This window comes from Phocoena phocoena, chromosome 5 (genome assembly GCF_963924675.1).
Source record: "Phocoena phocoena chromosome 5, mPhoPho1.1, whole genome shotgun sequence".
Lineage (NCBI taxonomy): Eukaryota > Metazoa > Chordata > Mammalia > Artiodactyla > Phocoenidae > Phocoena > Phocoena phocoena.
The window spans coordinates 68447853-68466371 of record NC_089223.1 but is presented as its reverse complement, the minus strand read 5'-3'; the positions used below and the strand labels follow the sequence as shown (position 1 = coordinate 68466371).

Sequence of the window (18519 nt, the reverse complement as noted above, 5' to 3'; positions counted from 1 at the left end):
GCTTTGTGACCACCTAGAGGGGTGGGATAGGGAGGGTGGGAGGGAGGGAGATGCAAGAGGGAAGAGATATGGGGACATATGTATATGTATAACTGATTCACTTTGTTATAAAGCAGAAATTAACACACCATTGTAGAGCAATTATACTCCAATAAAGATGTTAAAAATATATAATAAATAAAAAGAAATAAAGTGAGATGCAAAAAACAGAAAAAGAAATAACCTTGTGTCTGGTGAGAGGAAAGCAAAGCTCCTTCAAAAAGCTCTTAATCTATCTCTGATCACAGTCATATCCCCTTTCATTTAAACACAATAAGGATGTGGTGAAAATAAAGTATAATTTAATCGATCTTGGCAAATATAATTTTTCCACTCTGGCAAAGTTTAAAACTCTCTTCTTATGTCATCAGTTACTCAATTTTCCAAAGATGTGGGACTTTACATGGGAAAAATGGGCTAAAGATGCCGGTATTTACGTAATTCTTCAAACTGGGATAGCAAAAATGGGCTGCCAGTTGCTCTCCCATAATTGGATGGCTCATTACTGTAAAATTACTTCAAGTTTGCTCTGTGGAATCCTGGGAAGTGACATTTACTCAATTTTTTATTCTAGAATTTTATAAATCCTTTATCTTTTATTTCCATCATTTCTATATTTCCCCCAAATCTCACATCCATCATAGGTAAAGAAAAAAAATATGTGTGTGTTTATATGTTTATATGTATAAACACACTCACATATATATTCTAAGACCTTTCAATTATTGTTTTCCAACCCCAATAGAACTAGAAAAGAAAACCCTGCACCGAGAATCCAACTTTAAAAGTATTGATTTCAGTGTGTTTGTATCAAAGCCAGAGTGAGTGGCTTTTCATTCTAAGAAGCAAAAATGGTGAACTCTTTCTTAATTTACATTTCCTACATTACACAGGGTAAATTGAAATACCAGCAACTTCAAGTTCTATTTCTCAACTTATTAAAAAGATTTTTGTTGCTTAAAAAGGAATTTTCAATAACCTCTTGGGGGCGGGGATCGCAAGATTTTCCCATCCAGTTTCCTCAGAGGAAACCATCTTAATGCTTTTTTAAGTAACAAAAGCATTTCATTTCACAAGTCCTTAAAATACAATGACTTCATTTACTTTTAGAGGCTTTATCAAAGTAGGTTTTCAGAAACCCGCACTCTTGAGAGCAGGTGCCTGTAATCAAATACAGTTCTCTCACCTGATCCATTTCCCATGCTTTGGAGGGCTAGGTTTGAGAGCACTAACTCACTCTGCATTCATAAGGAAGATATTATTGCCAAGTTCCGTGAAGCCCTCTGAGAAATTCATCAGGGCTACAAACTACTGACCTTACCCTAAACCCATCTGCTTGCAGGCCAGCTGACTCAACGTCTCCTGCCAGCCATCCGCACACACGTGGTGTTCCATGGCAGATCTGTGAGCGGTCAGGAATGACGAGGAGTTCACATTTGCAGAGAGGGTCACTGAGGGGAAAAAAGTGGGGGGAACCCTAATTTAAAACATTTCTTCTCATGACACCGAATGATAACATGCTTTTGCTTTACTTGCAGACATTCATTTTTATTTCTTTTAGCTAAGAACCATTTGGTGAGTTCTTACCCTGTGCCAATCACTGATTGCCGTGTGGCGGGGGATGGAAAAATGAATTAGATGTGTTCTCTGCCCTCCAAGAACTAGAGGCTCTGGTGAAAGAGACAGGCAGTTCTTAACTATTCATTATGAGTTACAAGACGGCCACAGGCAGGCCCCATTCCCATGAGTTTACCCAAGCACTTGCATAATTAGAAGGAGCCAGTTGTAACTTCATTCAAATCGTTTCCTTTCAAGAAAGCTTGTGAGAATGCAAGTGTGTGAGAGGGATGTGTTAATTTCGGATTAATTTGGCATATGCACTAATTCCTCTTTTATCAAAGAGCATCCTCTGTACTTCATACACCATAGATTGTTCATGGAAACACTGCACAATTAATGACAATATACATCATAACCGTGATTTGGCCAGATGATGCAAAGGACTGAAATAAGGGCCAAGGGAATGGAAACAGGGATGAGTGTGGGACGATAGAATGAACCAAACTCAAGATGATAAACTGCAACATTGGGATACTGGTGAGAGATGCCTTTAAGTCCTGTCCATGTAAGGGAGTAGATAGAAGTCTCATCTGGATCTGGAGCGAGAATCCAGGGAAGATGGAAGACCACTTCAGTATCCTCTTCCAGGAGGTGTCAATGATACAAGAATGACTGACTATTGATAATTTATAATGGGTGATAATAAAGAGTTTTTAAAAAATTATATTCAAATGAAAAGTTATATCATCAAAACAATGTGAACCCAAATATTTTTACATATAAGATAGACATTTCAAACAGAGAAGTAACTTGTGGGGAAGTGTTCCGTGAGTTGGAAATAACATGTACAAATCACCACTGGCAGCTTTTATAATAGTAAACCAGAATAGATGAACTTCGTAAGATCTGTGAAACCAGTTAGGATTCATTTAGCTTAAATGGCTGCCAGGCATTACAGCATAGAGCAGATGACAGAAACAATCAGCTCACCACAGTCCCACTCGTCGGAACTGTCTATGCAGTCGGCTTCGCCGTCACACCACCGGTCACGTGACACACACTCGTGGTTTGCACATTCTAGCTCATCATCTTGGCAAAATGCTGGCAAGGGAACAAGAAGTGAGGAGACAAACATTTTAGGAATGAATGTGATTATCACTAACAGGCACATCATGGTTTGCCAGCAGGAGCAACTAAGGAAGACAAGATGTGGTCACCCACACCTCCAAACAGGTGTCAAGATCGAAGAGCAGAACTGATAAAATCTCATTTCTGAGAGGTCCATCCATACAAACAGCAAGGATTTAAACAGAACTACTGTCTCCAAGTGATGAGATTCTCTAGTTCTAACTACTGGGTTGAAGAAGTGGTACCCAGAGCAGCAGAAATACCAAAGATTAGAACATAGGGCTAAAATCTGAAGTGGCAGGAACAGAGCACTGGGCATGAGTGGACTGAATGAAGTCACCCTAGGATGAAAACCAGCTCTGTCCACATTTATGGGTAATTTTATTCCTTTTTAATCTCTAGTATTAAATGACTCTCAGAGTCACACACTAATTCTCTCTAGGGTTTTTAAAAACTATGGCAAAACTCCTTGATTGCCTACCTAGCATCTATTACTTTTCTTCCTCCCTTTTAGAAAATGTATTTATTTTTTATTGGGGTATAGCTGCTTCACAATGTTGTGTTAGTTTCTGCTGTACAACGGAGTGAATCAGCTATATGTATACACATATCCCCTTCCTCTTGGACCTCCCTCCCATGCCCATCCAGGTCACCACAGAGCACCGAGCTGATCTCCCTGTGCTCTACAGCGGGTTCCCGCTAGCTATCTATTTTACACATGGTAGTGTATCTATGTCAATCCCAACCTCCCAGTTCATCCCACCCCACTTCCCCAACCCCTGTGTCCTCCTTTTTTAAGGGAACATGAATTTATTCAGGCCCGCACACCAGCCCCTGCTCCATGGCAAGATCTTGATTCCTTTAAGCAAGACATGGCATTTTTCTGACTACAATTTTTTTTTCTCTGACTACAGTTATTAGTCTAGGAGTAAAGATGGGATCCGAGATCAGGGTCTTGGCCTGTGGTTTTGTAGGTTGTGCTTTCCAAGGAAGTTCCTGCCCAAACCCCACTGTCCAGGCCACGTGTCCTAGCCTGAAGAAACAGCATCTTTTTCTAATTGGTTCTCCCTAAAGATGCTTCTTTTTGCAGTTCAGCTGTTTAGGTGGTGTTTTTTGGAATCCACACAACAATAGCTGACTGCTAGCTGGGACCCAGCTCAAAGTTGGCCAATCTGAGTGAAGCCCTAAGTGATATTCCAGAGATGAGGGTGAGGTTCTCTCTCCTTCCTAGCGGCTATGACCAGGGAAGCATGGCACCCCAGGTGCTCTTGGCAGCCATCTTTGGACTCTGGTAGGAGGCAGCTAGAGGTTGAGCAAATGTAAAGAATCCCAGAAGAGGTGCTGAGCTCCTGTATCTGGCCCTACACTTGATTTTTAATATGATAATATAAGGCATATGCAAAACACAGGATAATAAAAGAATAATTGCTTCTTCATTGCTTAAGTCTGTTTGAGTTGGGCTTTCTGTTACTAGTAGGTAATGCATCTTAGGAGATTTTTTTTCTGATTCTAAAACTACTGGCCATTCATTCAGAATATGTAGAAAAGACAGAAAAGCACAGAAACTTAATAATTCCACCATTCAGGGATTACAATTGTAAACTTTCTATTATGCCCTTCTGATCTTTTTCTATGTGGTTATATGTACGTTCAAAACTCAGGACAATAGTACACATAATTCTTTATGCTTTGTTTTATTCATCTAATGATATGTAATGAACCCACGAGAAATTATCCTTCTAATTTAATTTTTAATGTTTGCATATTATTTCATTTTATGGCTGTATTTTATGTTCCCCCTATTTTTGGATACTTGGGGTGGTTTAATTTTTTTCCGTGTTATAAATCATGCTAGACTAATATCATTATGCATACATTTTACACGTTTGATTGTATTCTTGGCATATATTTTTACAAGTGGAGTTTTAATCAAAAGGTCTGAAAATACAAAAAGCTTTTGATACATATTTCCAAATTTCTCACTTACATTCAAAATGAGAGGTAATTAGTGTTTAAAATAAAACGTCACATTCACAAATTCACGGTAAGCACTTACAGCAATTCTTTTCATCCATGTGATCAGGGCAGTCTGGGAACCCATCACAGACGACTGTGTGCTTCAGACATTGCTTGTTAGATGGACATTCCCAAAGATCTCTCTCTTTACATCCTGGAGACAGAAGGAAAGATTATTTGCAATAGATGTGAAGGTGAAAATAACAACTTTGATCAAGCAATGTAAAAAAGTTACAATATAAAGGTATGATTTCCTTTTCCTTAACGAGTTTTGACTCCTGTATACCGTGGAAAATGTAATTTTGAAAGCAGAAATGCTTGGTAATCTCCAAACTGCATTATAAATAGTACAGCTCTCCCAGGAGAAGATCAAAAGTGACATATGGGAAATCGGAAAAAAAAAAAAAGAAAAAGCAACTGTACTTTAACGTTCATCTTTAGCTGTTCCTTTTGCTTTCTAAGCCAATTTGCCAACATATAAGACACATCTATAAAATGATGAGTTAACGCTTTAAGGCAAATATGCCAAAACCTAGCGATCTAAATGCATATTATCTTAAAATGTAATTTCAATCAACAAATGGCGAGGCCGTCTGTGTGTTTAGCAGAAGAGGCTCCTCCCATATGCCAAATATCTGCAAAACTAGCTCAAGAGCCATTACTTCAGTCACGCAGCCAGAAATCTCATGTTAGGAACTTTATCAGTTAACCTGAGAAAAGAACATAATTTGCCTAAGACCAGGACTATAAGCTTGAACTGTAATTTGCCTATACAATAACAAGCTCTTACAATGAACTTAATAAATGTCATTTGCTTCACAGACAGCGCATTTATACGTCCGCTAGAACATGCCAAGGGTCTGATGTGTTCTTGTCACGCCGGTTGGATCCATGACCCTCACCAGGCTGTGAGGGGCGAGAAGGAAGAGACCACATGTATTCACCTTTGAGCATCCTGAACCCCCCTGCCTAGAACAGCAGCTAGCCCTCAGCAGGACCTCGATACACGTGAATCTTAAATGGAACTTCATTTCACGTAAGGAACGAAAAGTCTCTCATTCCCAGGGAAAGGTAATTTAGTGTAAGGTGAATGAAATGCCAAGCAGTGATGAAATAAGGGGTTTCTTTTTTTTTTTTTTTTTTTTTGCGGTACGCGGGCCTCTCACTGTTGTGGCCTCTCCCGTTGCGGAGCACAGGCTCTGGACGCGCAGGCTCAGCGGCCATGGCTCACGGGCCCAGCCGCTCAGCGGCATGTGGGATCTTCCCAGACCGGGGCACGAACCCGCATCCCCTGCATCAGCAGGCGGACTCTCAACCGCTGCACCACCAGGGAAGCCCTAATGGGTTTCTTTAGAGATGCTACTTCTCATTTGATCTGGTACAAATCATTCAGAGAAATGTCATAGATGACTGACTTAGGTTTCTTGGAGTCCCGTATGAGAAAATAATCTGCCTTACAAAAAATTCTCATTGAAAAGTTATCAAAATAAGTCCCCAGAAGAGAAATTTTTACTATGGGATAAAATTAGATTTAAAGTCTTTCACCATTCAAAAATATAGGACAGCAGTAGAGTATGTGACTGCAAAACTGTAGGAAATAGTGAGAGGCCTTCACTAGCTGACCATCTAGAATGGTTTTAGGCCCAGGGACATCCATTCTAGGAACTCATGGGAATATAATCTGGAGTTTTCAGCTAACCAAGAATACATCATCTGGGGCATCCCTGGTAGCGCAGTGGTTGAGAGTCCGCCTGCTGATGCAGGGGACATGGGTTCGTGCCCCGGTCCGGGAAGATCCCACATGCCGCTGAGCAGCTGGGCCCGTGAGCCATGGCCATTGAGCCTGAGCGTCTGGAGCCTGTGCTCCGCAACGGGAGAGGCCACAACAGTGAGAGGCCCGTGTACCGCAAAAAAAAACAAAAAACAAAAAAAACAAAAACAAAAACAAGAATACATCATCTGGAATGTTCTGGCAAGGAGACTCATCACAAACCACATCACTTGCTAGTAGATGGTGAGAGAAAACAGCATGAGTCTTTCTGACTGTTCACAAGGTACATTCCTAAGAGTACAGAGAAGAATGTGGACACTTGGAATGAAATGATAAAAGATCACAAAAGTCGATCTACTGGGACATAAGACCTGTATGCTCACAGATGGTAATAATAAGAGATAACATTTATTATCCACTATAAATCCACCTTCTAGATATTAGTTTTAATTCTTACAATAATACCATAATGTCAGAATTACAATCACCATTTTCTTAGTAAAGAAACTGAGATTTAGAGAAAATAAACAGATTGCTCCAAATCCAGCCTTACAGAGAAAGATCCAGTAGGGAAGCAGGTGCAAGCCTTTAGTTGCTGTCCTCAGTATGCATTAGAGGTAAGAGCAAAGGAAACAAAGCTTAGAGTCAGACATCTGGATTTGAACCTTAGCTCCAAATCTCATTAGCTGTATGACCTTGGATAAGTTCCTTAATTTCTCTGAACCTCAGTTTCCATAGCTCTAAACAGTAATAATAACACCTGCTACAAAGGGTTGCTATAAAGACAAAATGAGTACTCTATAGGCAGTAATTTCCCTTCTGTATCTTCTCTTTTCTAATAAAAGTTTGTGTGGCCTAATGCCTCCTTTGTGGAGTTATGATGAACATAAATGAAGTAGGATGAAAAGGTCAAGACATGAGGCACATGGAAGATACAATTATGATTTTGTGAAAAAATCATTCTCTCTTTAAAGTGGCATTTTTGGCGTAATTATGCTTTAAAGGTATGCTTTAAAAGGAAAAGGGTATGACTCCATTAAAAATTAAAACTAGGTATGGATAGGATGAGATATTTAATGCAGCTGTAGGTCATGAAACCAAATAATTGTTGATGTCAGAATAACCGCCACCTCCCCCCGTACAGACATAATGGCTACGCCCACTCACAGAGGCCACCGTGTATTGCTAAAGTGACCAACTCATCCCAGTTTGCCTGTTTGAGCACTAAACATCCCTGCTTCCAAGAAACCCCCCTCAGTACTGGGCAAAGCATAATGGTTCGTCAACCCTAAGTGTGCTAAACGTTCTGCTGGGTTCTTCACTTTCTCTCTCAGTTTCACAAAATCTCTGCGAAGCGGGCTTCCCTGTCAGAGGCAGATCCCACCTGAACTGGGGCACCTTTTTTCTCTATCAAAACAGTTGTCATTATAGGTGAAGAAGGCAAAGCACCTTAAAGCAGATGCCTCTTGAACTCTAAGAAGCTTTCAGTGATGCCAGTACAGAGTAAGTGGGTCCACTCATCAGGGCTGCTAACTTGAGCTACATCAAATAAAGTGTTGTCAGGGTAGAGCTGCTCGTCTTCGGCCAGCAGCTGCCCCAGTGGCTGTGGATGTGACCTCAGAGCAAATCAAGGGAGCTGAGTAGTGAGGTTCAGGCCTGGCAGGTGTGACGGCCCCTCCAGAGCCCGTGACCCTGGGCCATGGAGCCCAGATCTCAAAGAACAGCCGCAGCATCTGTGGTAGCAGCCCGAACAAAGGAGCTGTCTCCCTCCCCGAACTCTGGGCCTAACCGTCAGGGGCAGCAATGACAGCACAAGTCACAGAGCTCCCATCTTTGACCAGAAAGCCCCAGTGGACCTCCCAATTCCTTAGTCACACCCCTTTTTGGGGCACCATCTTCATGTCATCCTCTTCAAGACGTGCTGTCTCAGTACCCTGTGAAGAGGCAGGATGAAGATTTTGAAAGGGCTTTAAATTGCAGGGTGGGAGCCACCCTCAGGGACCGTAATCCTGGAGATGGGGACATCCACCACCAAAACAAGCACTACCTCAAGGACGAGGCTCCACCCAGATGCCCACATTCACTATATAAATCAGGGACTCTGCCCAGCCTGTGCTTTGGACTGACATGCCAGTCTGCCCTCCTCTGCCATAAATAAGACCTTGGTCTGTCAGAGATAATACCAAGCTAGACAGGACTCCTTCCCTCAAGGGAGATCCCTGAGGTGACCTGTAAGGGGACTTGCCTCCTGGATTTCCTAGCACTGTGGCAGGTGGGCTCTTGGTTATTGCCCTCTGAGAACTGAGTAAGGCATGTTATAAGCATTCCAAACTGTGCGGGATAAAGCGTGCTTCTCTAAATGTTACAGGTGAGAAAACTGAGGCCCAGAGAAGTTAAGTGACTGGCCAAAAGTCACACAGCCTCTAAGTGCTGAGTCTGGATTTAAATCCAAGTCTAGGTCTACAGAGAGCACTCTACCATTCCAGGCTGCCTGCCCAAGACACCAAATCAGATAGCAAAGAGTTAGCCAAGTAGCAAAATATCTAAAGAGAAGGAGAATGTCTCTTCCTTAGCATGAAGGATTAAATGTGATCAGAGGTCAATCCTAAGACTCCTTCTGAAAGTACATTTGTGGGTATGCGACATGAGATGAACACAATGACCCTCACTCTGACTTCTAGTCACAGAGCAGGAAATCGGTCTCTTCCACAAGCAAAGGGACAAAGAGACTGGCTCTCTGGAGTATTTAAAAGAAAAACACAGTAAAGTCCTTCTCTGTGAGAAATACACAAATACTATTAAGGAGTCCAAACAGTTAGGGAAAAAAAGTCTTTTGGAAAACTTATAAAATCAAGCTGTAAAACCTATAAATATCAGAGCCAGAGGCTTTAAACACAGCCTAAAGGGGTTCTGACTCCAAGAAGAGGTTCAGGTTATAAAGAAAGATTTTACTGCATTTTATCTATCACCCCAGAGGAGATCGAAGGTAGATGATGAAATGGTTTTTAATTATTTGAAGATAAACAGAAAGGTCCTTAAGGACACTCGCATTTGTATTGTCTACCTTTCTCTGTATGTTGTATACCCTTTTATGTAGAAGAGTGATCAATTAGTAATTGTGATGTTATATTCATGTAATGAAGCATTTTATTTCTCCAGCAGATATAAAAAAACTGAGCTATATTCTCATTTAACTGACCCATTGAGAAGACTCGCTGCTCCCATCATAGCTCAGGTACCACCTTGTTCCTGCTGGTATAGCTCATCCAATTGTGGACATAGGCCTAGCAAAAGCTAACTTCAATCTCACAAACTCAGATCTATAGCATGAAGGCAAAGCTCAGAAATATAATCTCATTGTTATTTTCTTTAGCTCGCCTTTCCTTTATGCCCTTCTTGTTCATTTCTCTGCCCAGATCTGCACCTTTTTCTCCATTGATTAGATATCAATGCTTGGTAAATGTCAGATTGAAAATAAGCTTCTTTCATCCAGTTGCTAGATCTACAGCCAGCTTCATCTACATAGTAGATGTTCAATTAATGACAAACTATCACTTTAAGACAAGGAAGTGCTTCTGTACTGACGCAGTACTGACTCTGTAAATCACTCCTATCTTTTAGACTTCTCTCCCATGAAGCAATTCTGGAATGATATGTTCATATTTACATAATTCTTCCAAACACTTGCTGAAAACATTTCTAATAATGACAATACTTCCGACTGTTGTTTACACTAACAATTATACAATCAGTACAACTTCAACAACAAAAATTTACCACAAGAGCAGGAGACACTTCAGAACAACATTACTCCCAGCCCAGCTGGATGGCTCCCACAAAGAAGGGAAGCGAGAAGAAGAAGGGCTGGTCCACCATCAATGAGGTGGTGACCAGAGAAAACACTGTCGACGTTCACAAGTGAATCCATGCAGTGGCTTTCAAGAAGCGCACCCCTAGGGCACTCAAAGAAATCCAGATATTTGCCATGAAGGAGATGAGATTTCCAGATGTATGCATTGACACCAGGCTCAACAAATCTGTCTGGGCCAACGGAATAAGGAACGTCCCATACCATATCCATGTGCAGTTGCCCAGAAAACATAATGAAGATGAAGATTCACCAAACAAGCTCTGTACGTTGGTTACCTATCCACCTCTCGCCACTTTCAAAACTCTGCAGACAGTTAATGTGGATAAGAACTAACTGTTGATTGTCCAACAAGGTTATAGAACTGCCAAAAACCAACACTACTTACTGCCAAATGTTTAACGCATGTATTTTAAAAGTGTATTTACAAATGGTGTGCTTTGACCTCCGTGTTTTCCTGCTGCAGAAGTGTCAGAGAAACAGCGTAAATTTCCAACACATCAATTATTTTATAATTAAATTAAAGAAGTACTGTTTTGAAGGGAAAACCCAATAATGTTGTTAAAATTTTGGAGAAGCTGCAGATGTGTGAAAGTGAATAGTTAATAGTCATAGTATTCAGGAAAGCCCAAGCATTTAAGTGCATTCCACTCCACAATGGACGGAATAAATCAGAAAGACAGGAAGCTTGGAGTGAAACCCAGCTTTGCTGGAGCTGGTGTTTGTATTACCAGATGGTATGCCTATCCACGCCCATGGAAACAGAGGGACAAACTGCGCAAGTAGGCAAAATGGGAATCCGAGGATTTCCCAGTAGTCCTCCATTGGGCCTTCCTCTACTGCGGGACTTCTTCATTTGATTTTAACTGCTGTGTTCTCCCAGAGCATGGGACGTGCCCATTCAAACGCGTGCATGCGGCCCAGTTGCTTTGGAAAACTTAATGAGAATTCTCTCATAGATTAATACTGTTGGGGCAATTAATGCTCCAAATGCATTCATTTATTACTGACTTTTAACTTTCCTTAACCAGAACTCTCAATAACATCGTCAGTCTTTTGAGTGTTTTATAGAGATTAGACAATTTATTCGATAGTTCTCATGAGCCGTTAATTGTGAGATTAAAGTACTGACAAAAACTCATTACTTAACTAGAAACCTGACATTTTAGGATCACTTGTACCCTATAGTGCTTTAAATTTCTTTTTTACAGAATATACTCTAGAACTCAGACCATTTAATCTTCATAAGACTCTTTTTGAGACTAAATTTTTACATTTCTCAAATATTTAGTCCCCTACTGCAAATTTCGGTCTAGCCACCCAAGGAAGTATCATGTAACCTCTTTGGACAATCTAAGATAATCTATTTTAACTTGCATCTCAGAATACCATAACCCATCAAAGCCATAGTGTAGTGAAAAAAATCCAATAGATTTTTTTTTTTTGAGGTATGCGCGCCTCTCACCGCTGTGGCCTCTCCCGTTGCGGAGCACAGGCTCCGGATGCGCAGGCTCAGCGGCCATGGCTCACGGGCCCAGCCGCTCCGCGGCATGTGGGATCCTCCCGGACCGGGGCACGAACCCGCGTCCCCTGCATCGGCAGGCGGACTCTCAACCACTGCGCCACCAGGGAAGCCCCCAATAGATTCTTAATAAATCATTTATATAAGGGATATTCAATGAGTTTTGATTTATTTCTTTACATACAGACCACAAACAAAGCAAACAACAGTAGCTTCTCAAAACACTGTATGTTCCTCCCTAACAAAATTACCATCATTCTGACAGTTCTAATTTTCTAGAAGATGCACTTATCCATATTTATAGTAGCTGATAGGATTTCAGTTGATTGCTTGTGACATTTTGTCTGGACCAGAAGGGCAATGTCTACTATGGAAAACTCATTTTGGGAAGCAAGGCAATATTTCATCCCTCAAAGGCCAAAAGAATAAAATGATTTCAAAAGATGCATTGCCTCATGTGCTTTCAGTGGCAAAAAGTGTCAGGTTTTTTAAGCAGAACAAGCTAAATAATCATAACCAAACTATTCTCTGGGGTAGCCCTTCAATCATTTTGCTTTACTCTAAAATATTGCTCAGTAAAGAGCACTGTCTGTTTTCTATTCCCTGACACACTTTGAGGTTACAAGTACAAAGGTTTGCAGGGAAATAAAATGGGAATTAGCTCCACTTAAATTGCCACTGGCATTTCTGGCCTTTCCATTGGTGATTTTGGAGTTCAAAGGCAGAAATGTCAGGAAGAGTTTTATCCTTTGCTGACAGAGACAAAAATCAGAGAGGGCATGAAGATAAATCCCAATTAAATTTGAATGTTAGAGCCTGCACTCTGTCTTTGTGTGTCTAGATGCCTATTTAAGAATATGGGAATCATAGGCAAGGACACTATTATTCTGACCTTAAAACAGATGACAACTGCTTTAGAATCTCTCAATAAAAATAATCTCTTACATTTGTGAAGAGCTTCCTCTTTTACTAAGAGTTTGCACATATGTCATCAAGGTTATAAGCAGACGTGTAATTTAGGGGAAATCAATGGAATTAACAGGAAAAACACTTATAATGCATGTTTTGCCATTTGATAATTTAAGAGGTAAATGCCTTAGCATTCGATCCTAGTCACTACTTACAACTGTCAGTAAACAATGGACATATTTTAACACAGTCCCTTATCCTAACGAGTTATTAGTGAACATTCAAGAAAAGTGCTGTCTCACATACATACCACAGTTCTCTTCATCACTATCATCATCACAGTCAGCCTGGCCATCACATCTTCTGGAAGCCAGAACACACCGTCTTGAGGTGCACTTGAAGTGACTAGGTGAGCATTCTGTTAAAAGCAGTGGGCCATATTACTGTCAACAGACAGCAGACAGAAAACCCAGAACCATCAGCTAATTTATCCATTTACATGTGGGATGTTGTGGAGAAGTTATCACTGAACATAAGGATGGTCCTTCACAAAGCTGAAACGGTCCAAGTTTACTTGGCTTTCTTCTGTCTGCCTATCAGCATCTTTCCCCTTCATCCTTGACATCACCTCTTCAGATCAGCTGTTTTGTGTCTTTATGCTTTCCAGCAATGAACTCTCTTTCCGAATGGACAGCCTAACAATTGCTGGAGCCTGAAATGTCCTATGAAGTCAATGCGTCTAACTACCCAGCTGGCTTACCTTTAATGTGTCATATTGTTTCCCATCCTAATCTTTCCACCTAGTGGGCAGGTCCTTGATCCCATTTCTCTACTTGATTATCCTACATTGCCACGGTCCCTGAATGCTTTGCACTTGAAGGAACCAAGGCATGATCTTCACCATTACCTACAGGGGCCCTAGTATAAAAGCAGCATCCATATATAATGGACTCTGTGAGTTAAGTGTGTTTAAAATAAATACCTAGAGTATTAAAGTCATCTCTGCAATTTATTTTTTAAATGAAGACAATGTCTAACAGATGGGTATCAAATTCTTCAATGTAATCAAGTTTATAGATTCACCACCTATGCAGCCTTTCTACTGGTAACTAAATACAAACAATAACAACAGAGAAACTTCTCAAAGTAGCTGATATATTCATCCATGTTAGATACCCCATTGTAATTAATTTAAAAATTAACCTTCCACATCGTCATCAGGCATTAGACAGGTTTGACTGTCTGAATTTTCCTCTGGAAATTGATTGCAATCTGTGTCTTCTGGCCATTGTAGGCCCACAATCCCAAGAACAGACTCACAGCGTTCTTTGGAATGCTCACACAGAGCTCTAAAAGAGCGAGAAAGACAAAATATTACAAGCGGAAACAGCTACACCTGATGCTAGGCCTCTATGTAGGGTTTTAATTCTGTATGGCTATGGGCTGGCGTGTATATGTGGTGTGTGTATGCAGTGTGTGTGCATACCAATGTATATATATGAATGCACATATACACAATAGATATTTGGGAAACCAAACTGAGTAATATCGCTACAAGGGGGATACATTCCAGAAACATACTTTCACCAAAAGAAACTTCATTGCAGAAATGGAAATAGAGATGTTCCCAGAACACGGATTCCCTCCTCCAGTTTGCCTTTCTCATTTTCTCTTCTGTCTTTCAGGCAGACACACTCCAGTGTTTTTTGTTTTAAGCAGGGAAGCCCCCAAAATCACTTGGACAGTCTGCCACCAAAGGTCATGGAATCTATACAACATCCTCAGCCTCAGCCCCCTGTGGTGCCCTGGGATGTGAGCCATTTCCTGTGCCAACCTGGTTTACCTAAGGCATTATTACTTCAGCTTACACCAAACCCATCTGTATTGAGCTCAAGTTGGTAAAAAATGAAGTTTGTTGGTCTTTGTTAAAGAAAAGACATACTAAGCGTTGTACTAGGTGCTTTTATGTGTATTATCTCATTTGTACCAGAATATTTTAAAATTGAGGTATCAGCATGTCTCAAAGAAGATGGCTTTACCTCCTATGGGGAAAGAAAAAAACAGTTTGCCTCAATATATTACCAAGAAATTAGTTACGGATTTTTTTTTTTAAGTAGACATAATGAAAGTTCGTTCCTAGGCAAATTTTTTATTTCCCTTTAAATACATTCTCATTTCTTAAAAGTTTCAAACTTTAAACCACTAAGTTAATTTCAACAGGTAAGGAACGGTTAGCAATTGAATGGAGACGTTTCAGAAAAGGCTCTGTCTAGATTTAAGTCTGTCTAGATTTAAGTTAAGATAGAGCATAACTTGATGCTGGTTTAGCCTAGGAATTTGGGGCAAAGACAAAGCCATGGCATTCCCATATTAGGTTTGCAAAAATGGGAAGCTCAACGGTGTTTAATAACTCTCTGTTGGACTGAATAGTTTTGTTGCAGATTAATATAAAAATGTATATAACTCAATTGCTGCTATTTTAAATTAACCAAACGATACCTAATTTAGATGGAAGTCAGGTAGTGCCTGACTCTACCACTTTTTTTTTTTCCTATAAAATGGAAATATAATATGTGGCACTACAACTCCCTGGCACACCTGTTCTTATAATAATCTGTGCAGTGCTCAGCCATAGAGATAGTAGTCCTAAAAGGTTATTTTGAGGATGATAACTACACTGAAGTATTCAGCACATTTTAAGGGCTCAAGAATGTTAGATATTTTCCAACTCATAGCTTAAAAACTGAATTTTAAGATCAATAACCAAGCTTGGCAAAAGGAATTATGTGTTACCCCATGAGCATATCAGTATATTATTCTTGTCATAATCCAAAAATTTTTCTTACAAATATCGGAATGTAAAACTCACTTTGATAGCCACTGAAAGTGAAAGATGTACGTGTATGTGTAAACCTAAGAAACAAAACTCAAGTGTCTAGAAGTTCAACACTTTATTCAAAATGTTTATTCTAAACACTTATTCAAAAATGTTTATTGAATAGTATTTCAGGATCAGTCTTATCTTAGGCATTTTAATATGAAACCTAAGTCCTAAAATTATCAATCATATGTGGATATAAATTTGTTCCAGAGAACACTGCAATAGGGAAATTCTTATACACATATGAAAAGAAAGTCAAATACAAGAATTTGTTAAGTACTACTGAAAGTAATTATTCACTATCATCAGCCTTGCTTAGGAAAAGTAGAATAAGATTTATAAATAACTTGTTAACATAAAACTGGCAGACGTTTTATTAGTGATACTTTAAAAGGCATTTAATAGAAATGTTCAGAATTATGTTTGCACAGCCAACATTAAATTTCACTCTATTTGTATAATTTGTTTAGTTCCCCCAAATCATTTTTAAATTTTATTGCATCCTGTCCCAACTCTATAGATGGCCCTACCTTGTCATCCATTTGATATTTGGCATATAATTTACTGTTTTCCCATCTGTCCACTGTATTGATATTCTTGCTTTTTCTTAAAGCTCTGACTTCTGATCCCAACATATGGTTTCCATAGTTACCACTCATACTTAGGCAGGCACATCTGTGTATTCACCCCTTGATGGAAAACAGCCCTGAGAAAAGCAGCCCTCACCTCTGTGACAGCCACCTTGTAGGTGCACATTCTCTGGCTATGACCCTGAACACACAGCATAGAAGAGGGACCAAACTGCCACAAAGCAGTTAGTTGCGCTCCTGTCCTGACATCAGAGCTTTGTTTATTCTGGGCTTACAATCAATGGGCACCACTTTACATTTATGTACATTCATCTAATCTCACAACAACCCAACCCAACCACCACCACTATCCTGATCTTACAGGTAAAGAAACTGAGGCTGGGAGAGACTGAGGAACCTGTCTCGGGCTATAAGCAGCTACAGAAGAGCCAGGATTTGAATCAGGAGGTGGACACCAGAGTAATAATCTTAACCCGTAGGGCATCACTCATATCCTAAGTTCAAGCCACACTCTTGAAATACCGTCCTGTATTTCATCTAACCAGGTAAAAAAACAGCAGCGTCCATCCCCCGTCCATCCTGTGAGTTTGGTGTGATGACTCCTTCAGCCCACTCTTTGTGTAATGTCTCCTAACTTTTGATGCTATCAGAAGGCAGCATTTAAAATACATCAACACTGCCAGAGAAACAGGTAGACACACCCTTACCGCTGACTCACATTTTAAAAACCGCTTCCTGATCCAACAAAATGAAACACTTGTGATTTCATTTGATTAAAGTCCATGAATTATTATAAAAGGCAGTTCATATCTCTCTGGTTTGGTATTTTACTGATGAATCCTTACTCAGATATTCATTTTAGAATTCCTACTTCTTTACTTTTTAAATAGGTAATTTGTTAAATACAGGACTTGTTGGCAAAGTATGTACTTTGTCTAAACTCAAACTATGTCTTCATTCCCTTGGTTCTCCTTGAGGGAAAATGAGGATGCCTGGGGGAGACCCCAATGTATTACCTGCAAGGAGGGATACGCTGGCTTGTATTCTTGTCACACTTTGGTACCAAGATGGTGCAAGCAAAGAACATGAGGTATTTGTAACAGTTGGTTTGAACAAGTGCAGGGAAAAGAGAAGACTCCCAGCTGATGGATGCTTCCTTTTGAGTCCTGTGGCCGAGGTAATTTGGAAAATTTGTATGGTTGTAGGGCAAATTCATGCAGAGTTCCAACGTAATTGGTTCACACTGACCTAACAAAAAAACACACATACAGATACACATTATATTTTTAAATTTCACATGGAAAACAATTTCTTAAAAACTTACAAAATTAAAGTCTAGGGCTTCCCTGGTGGCGCAGTGGTTGAGAGTCCGCCTGCCGATGCAGGGGACACGGGTTCGTGCCCCGGTCCGGGAAGATCCCACATGCCGCGGAGCGGCTGGGCCCGTGAGCCATGGCCACTGAACCTGCGTGTCCGGAGCCTGTGCTCCGCAACGGGAGAGGCCACAGCAGTGAGAGGCCCGCGTACCGCAAAATAAATAAATAGATAAATAAATAAATTTATTTTTAAAAGTCTATCGTACACTCTTTCTTGGAAGTAGCTAAGACTAGATGTAAGTAGTATATGAGATCGCCATCAAAAGGTAAATAGTGTGGTCAATGAAGTGTCTTGACAAACCAAGATTCATTTCTGTATATGGAGCTGCTAGCACACTGTCCAGAATGCATGTTTTAGAGTCTTTCTCATTTTTTCCCTCGGCTCCACTTATCTGATTCCTTTTACTCACTTTAATTTGTCTTCTGATTTATCCATTACTTCTAAACTAGTGTATTCCTTGCCACCTTCACAGCCATTTTAAAAAATCAATGAATTTGGCTAAATAGGCAATTAGATGACTTTTTTCTATACGTTTTATTGTTGATCAGTGTATAAGGCTATACAATTTCAGGGCAAGAGGAGGCTGAGATCCATTAGCTATCCATTGCCAATGAGATAACCCCTAACCCTTTAGCTTGGCATCCAAGGCTATTTCACACTCCAAATCACAGCCTAACTTTCCAGCCTCGTCACCCATGACTACCTCGCCAGCAATATTTCCTTGGCGACACCAGACATTTTAAGAATTGCATGCGTCCTTTGTGGGCCCTGTTAGCTTTTATCCCCTTCTTTCCTTCACACACTTGTAATCACCCCTCAGATGCAATCATGGTTCTAGCTGCCAGGTACATAGGGCAA

At 40.3% G+C, this 18519-nt stretch overlaps 1 protein-coding gene and 1 pseudogene across 1 annotated transcript in view; one reads left to right on the top strand and one right to left on the bottom strand.

The window, feature by feature from the left end:
- Nucleotides 1-18519, bottom strand: part of CORIN (corin, serine peptidase) — a 222061-nt gene that overhangs the window by 52942 nt on the left and 150600 nt on the right. The window contains exons 10-15 of the mRNA XM_065877801.1: nucleotides 17301-17532; nucleotides 14017-14162; nucleotides 13124-13231; nucleotides 4784-4897; nucleotides 2590-2700; nucleotides 1361-1490 (exon numbers count right to left, since the gene is read on the bottom strand). Of these exons, the coding sequence (XP_065733873.1) occupies nucleotides 1361-1490; nucleotides 2590-2700; nucleotides 4784-4897; nucleotides 13124-13231; nucleotides 14017-14162; nucleotides 17301-17532 (841 nt within the window). The remainder of the gene's footprint in view (nucleotides 1-1360; nucleotides 1491-2589; nucleotides 2701-4783; nucleotides 4898-13123; nucleotides 13232-14016; nucleotides 14163-17300; nucleotides 17533-18519) is intronic.
- Nucleotides 10341-10718, top strand: LOC136123642 (large ribosomal subunit protein eL31-like; annotated as a pseudogene).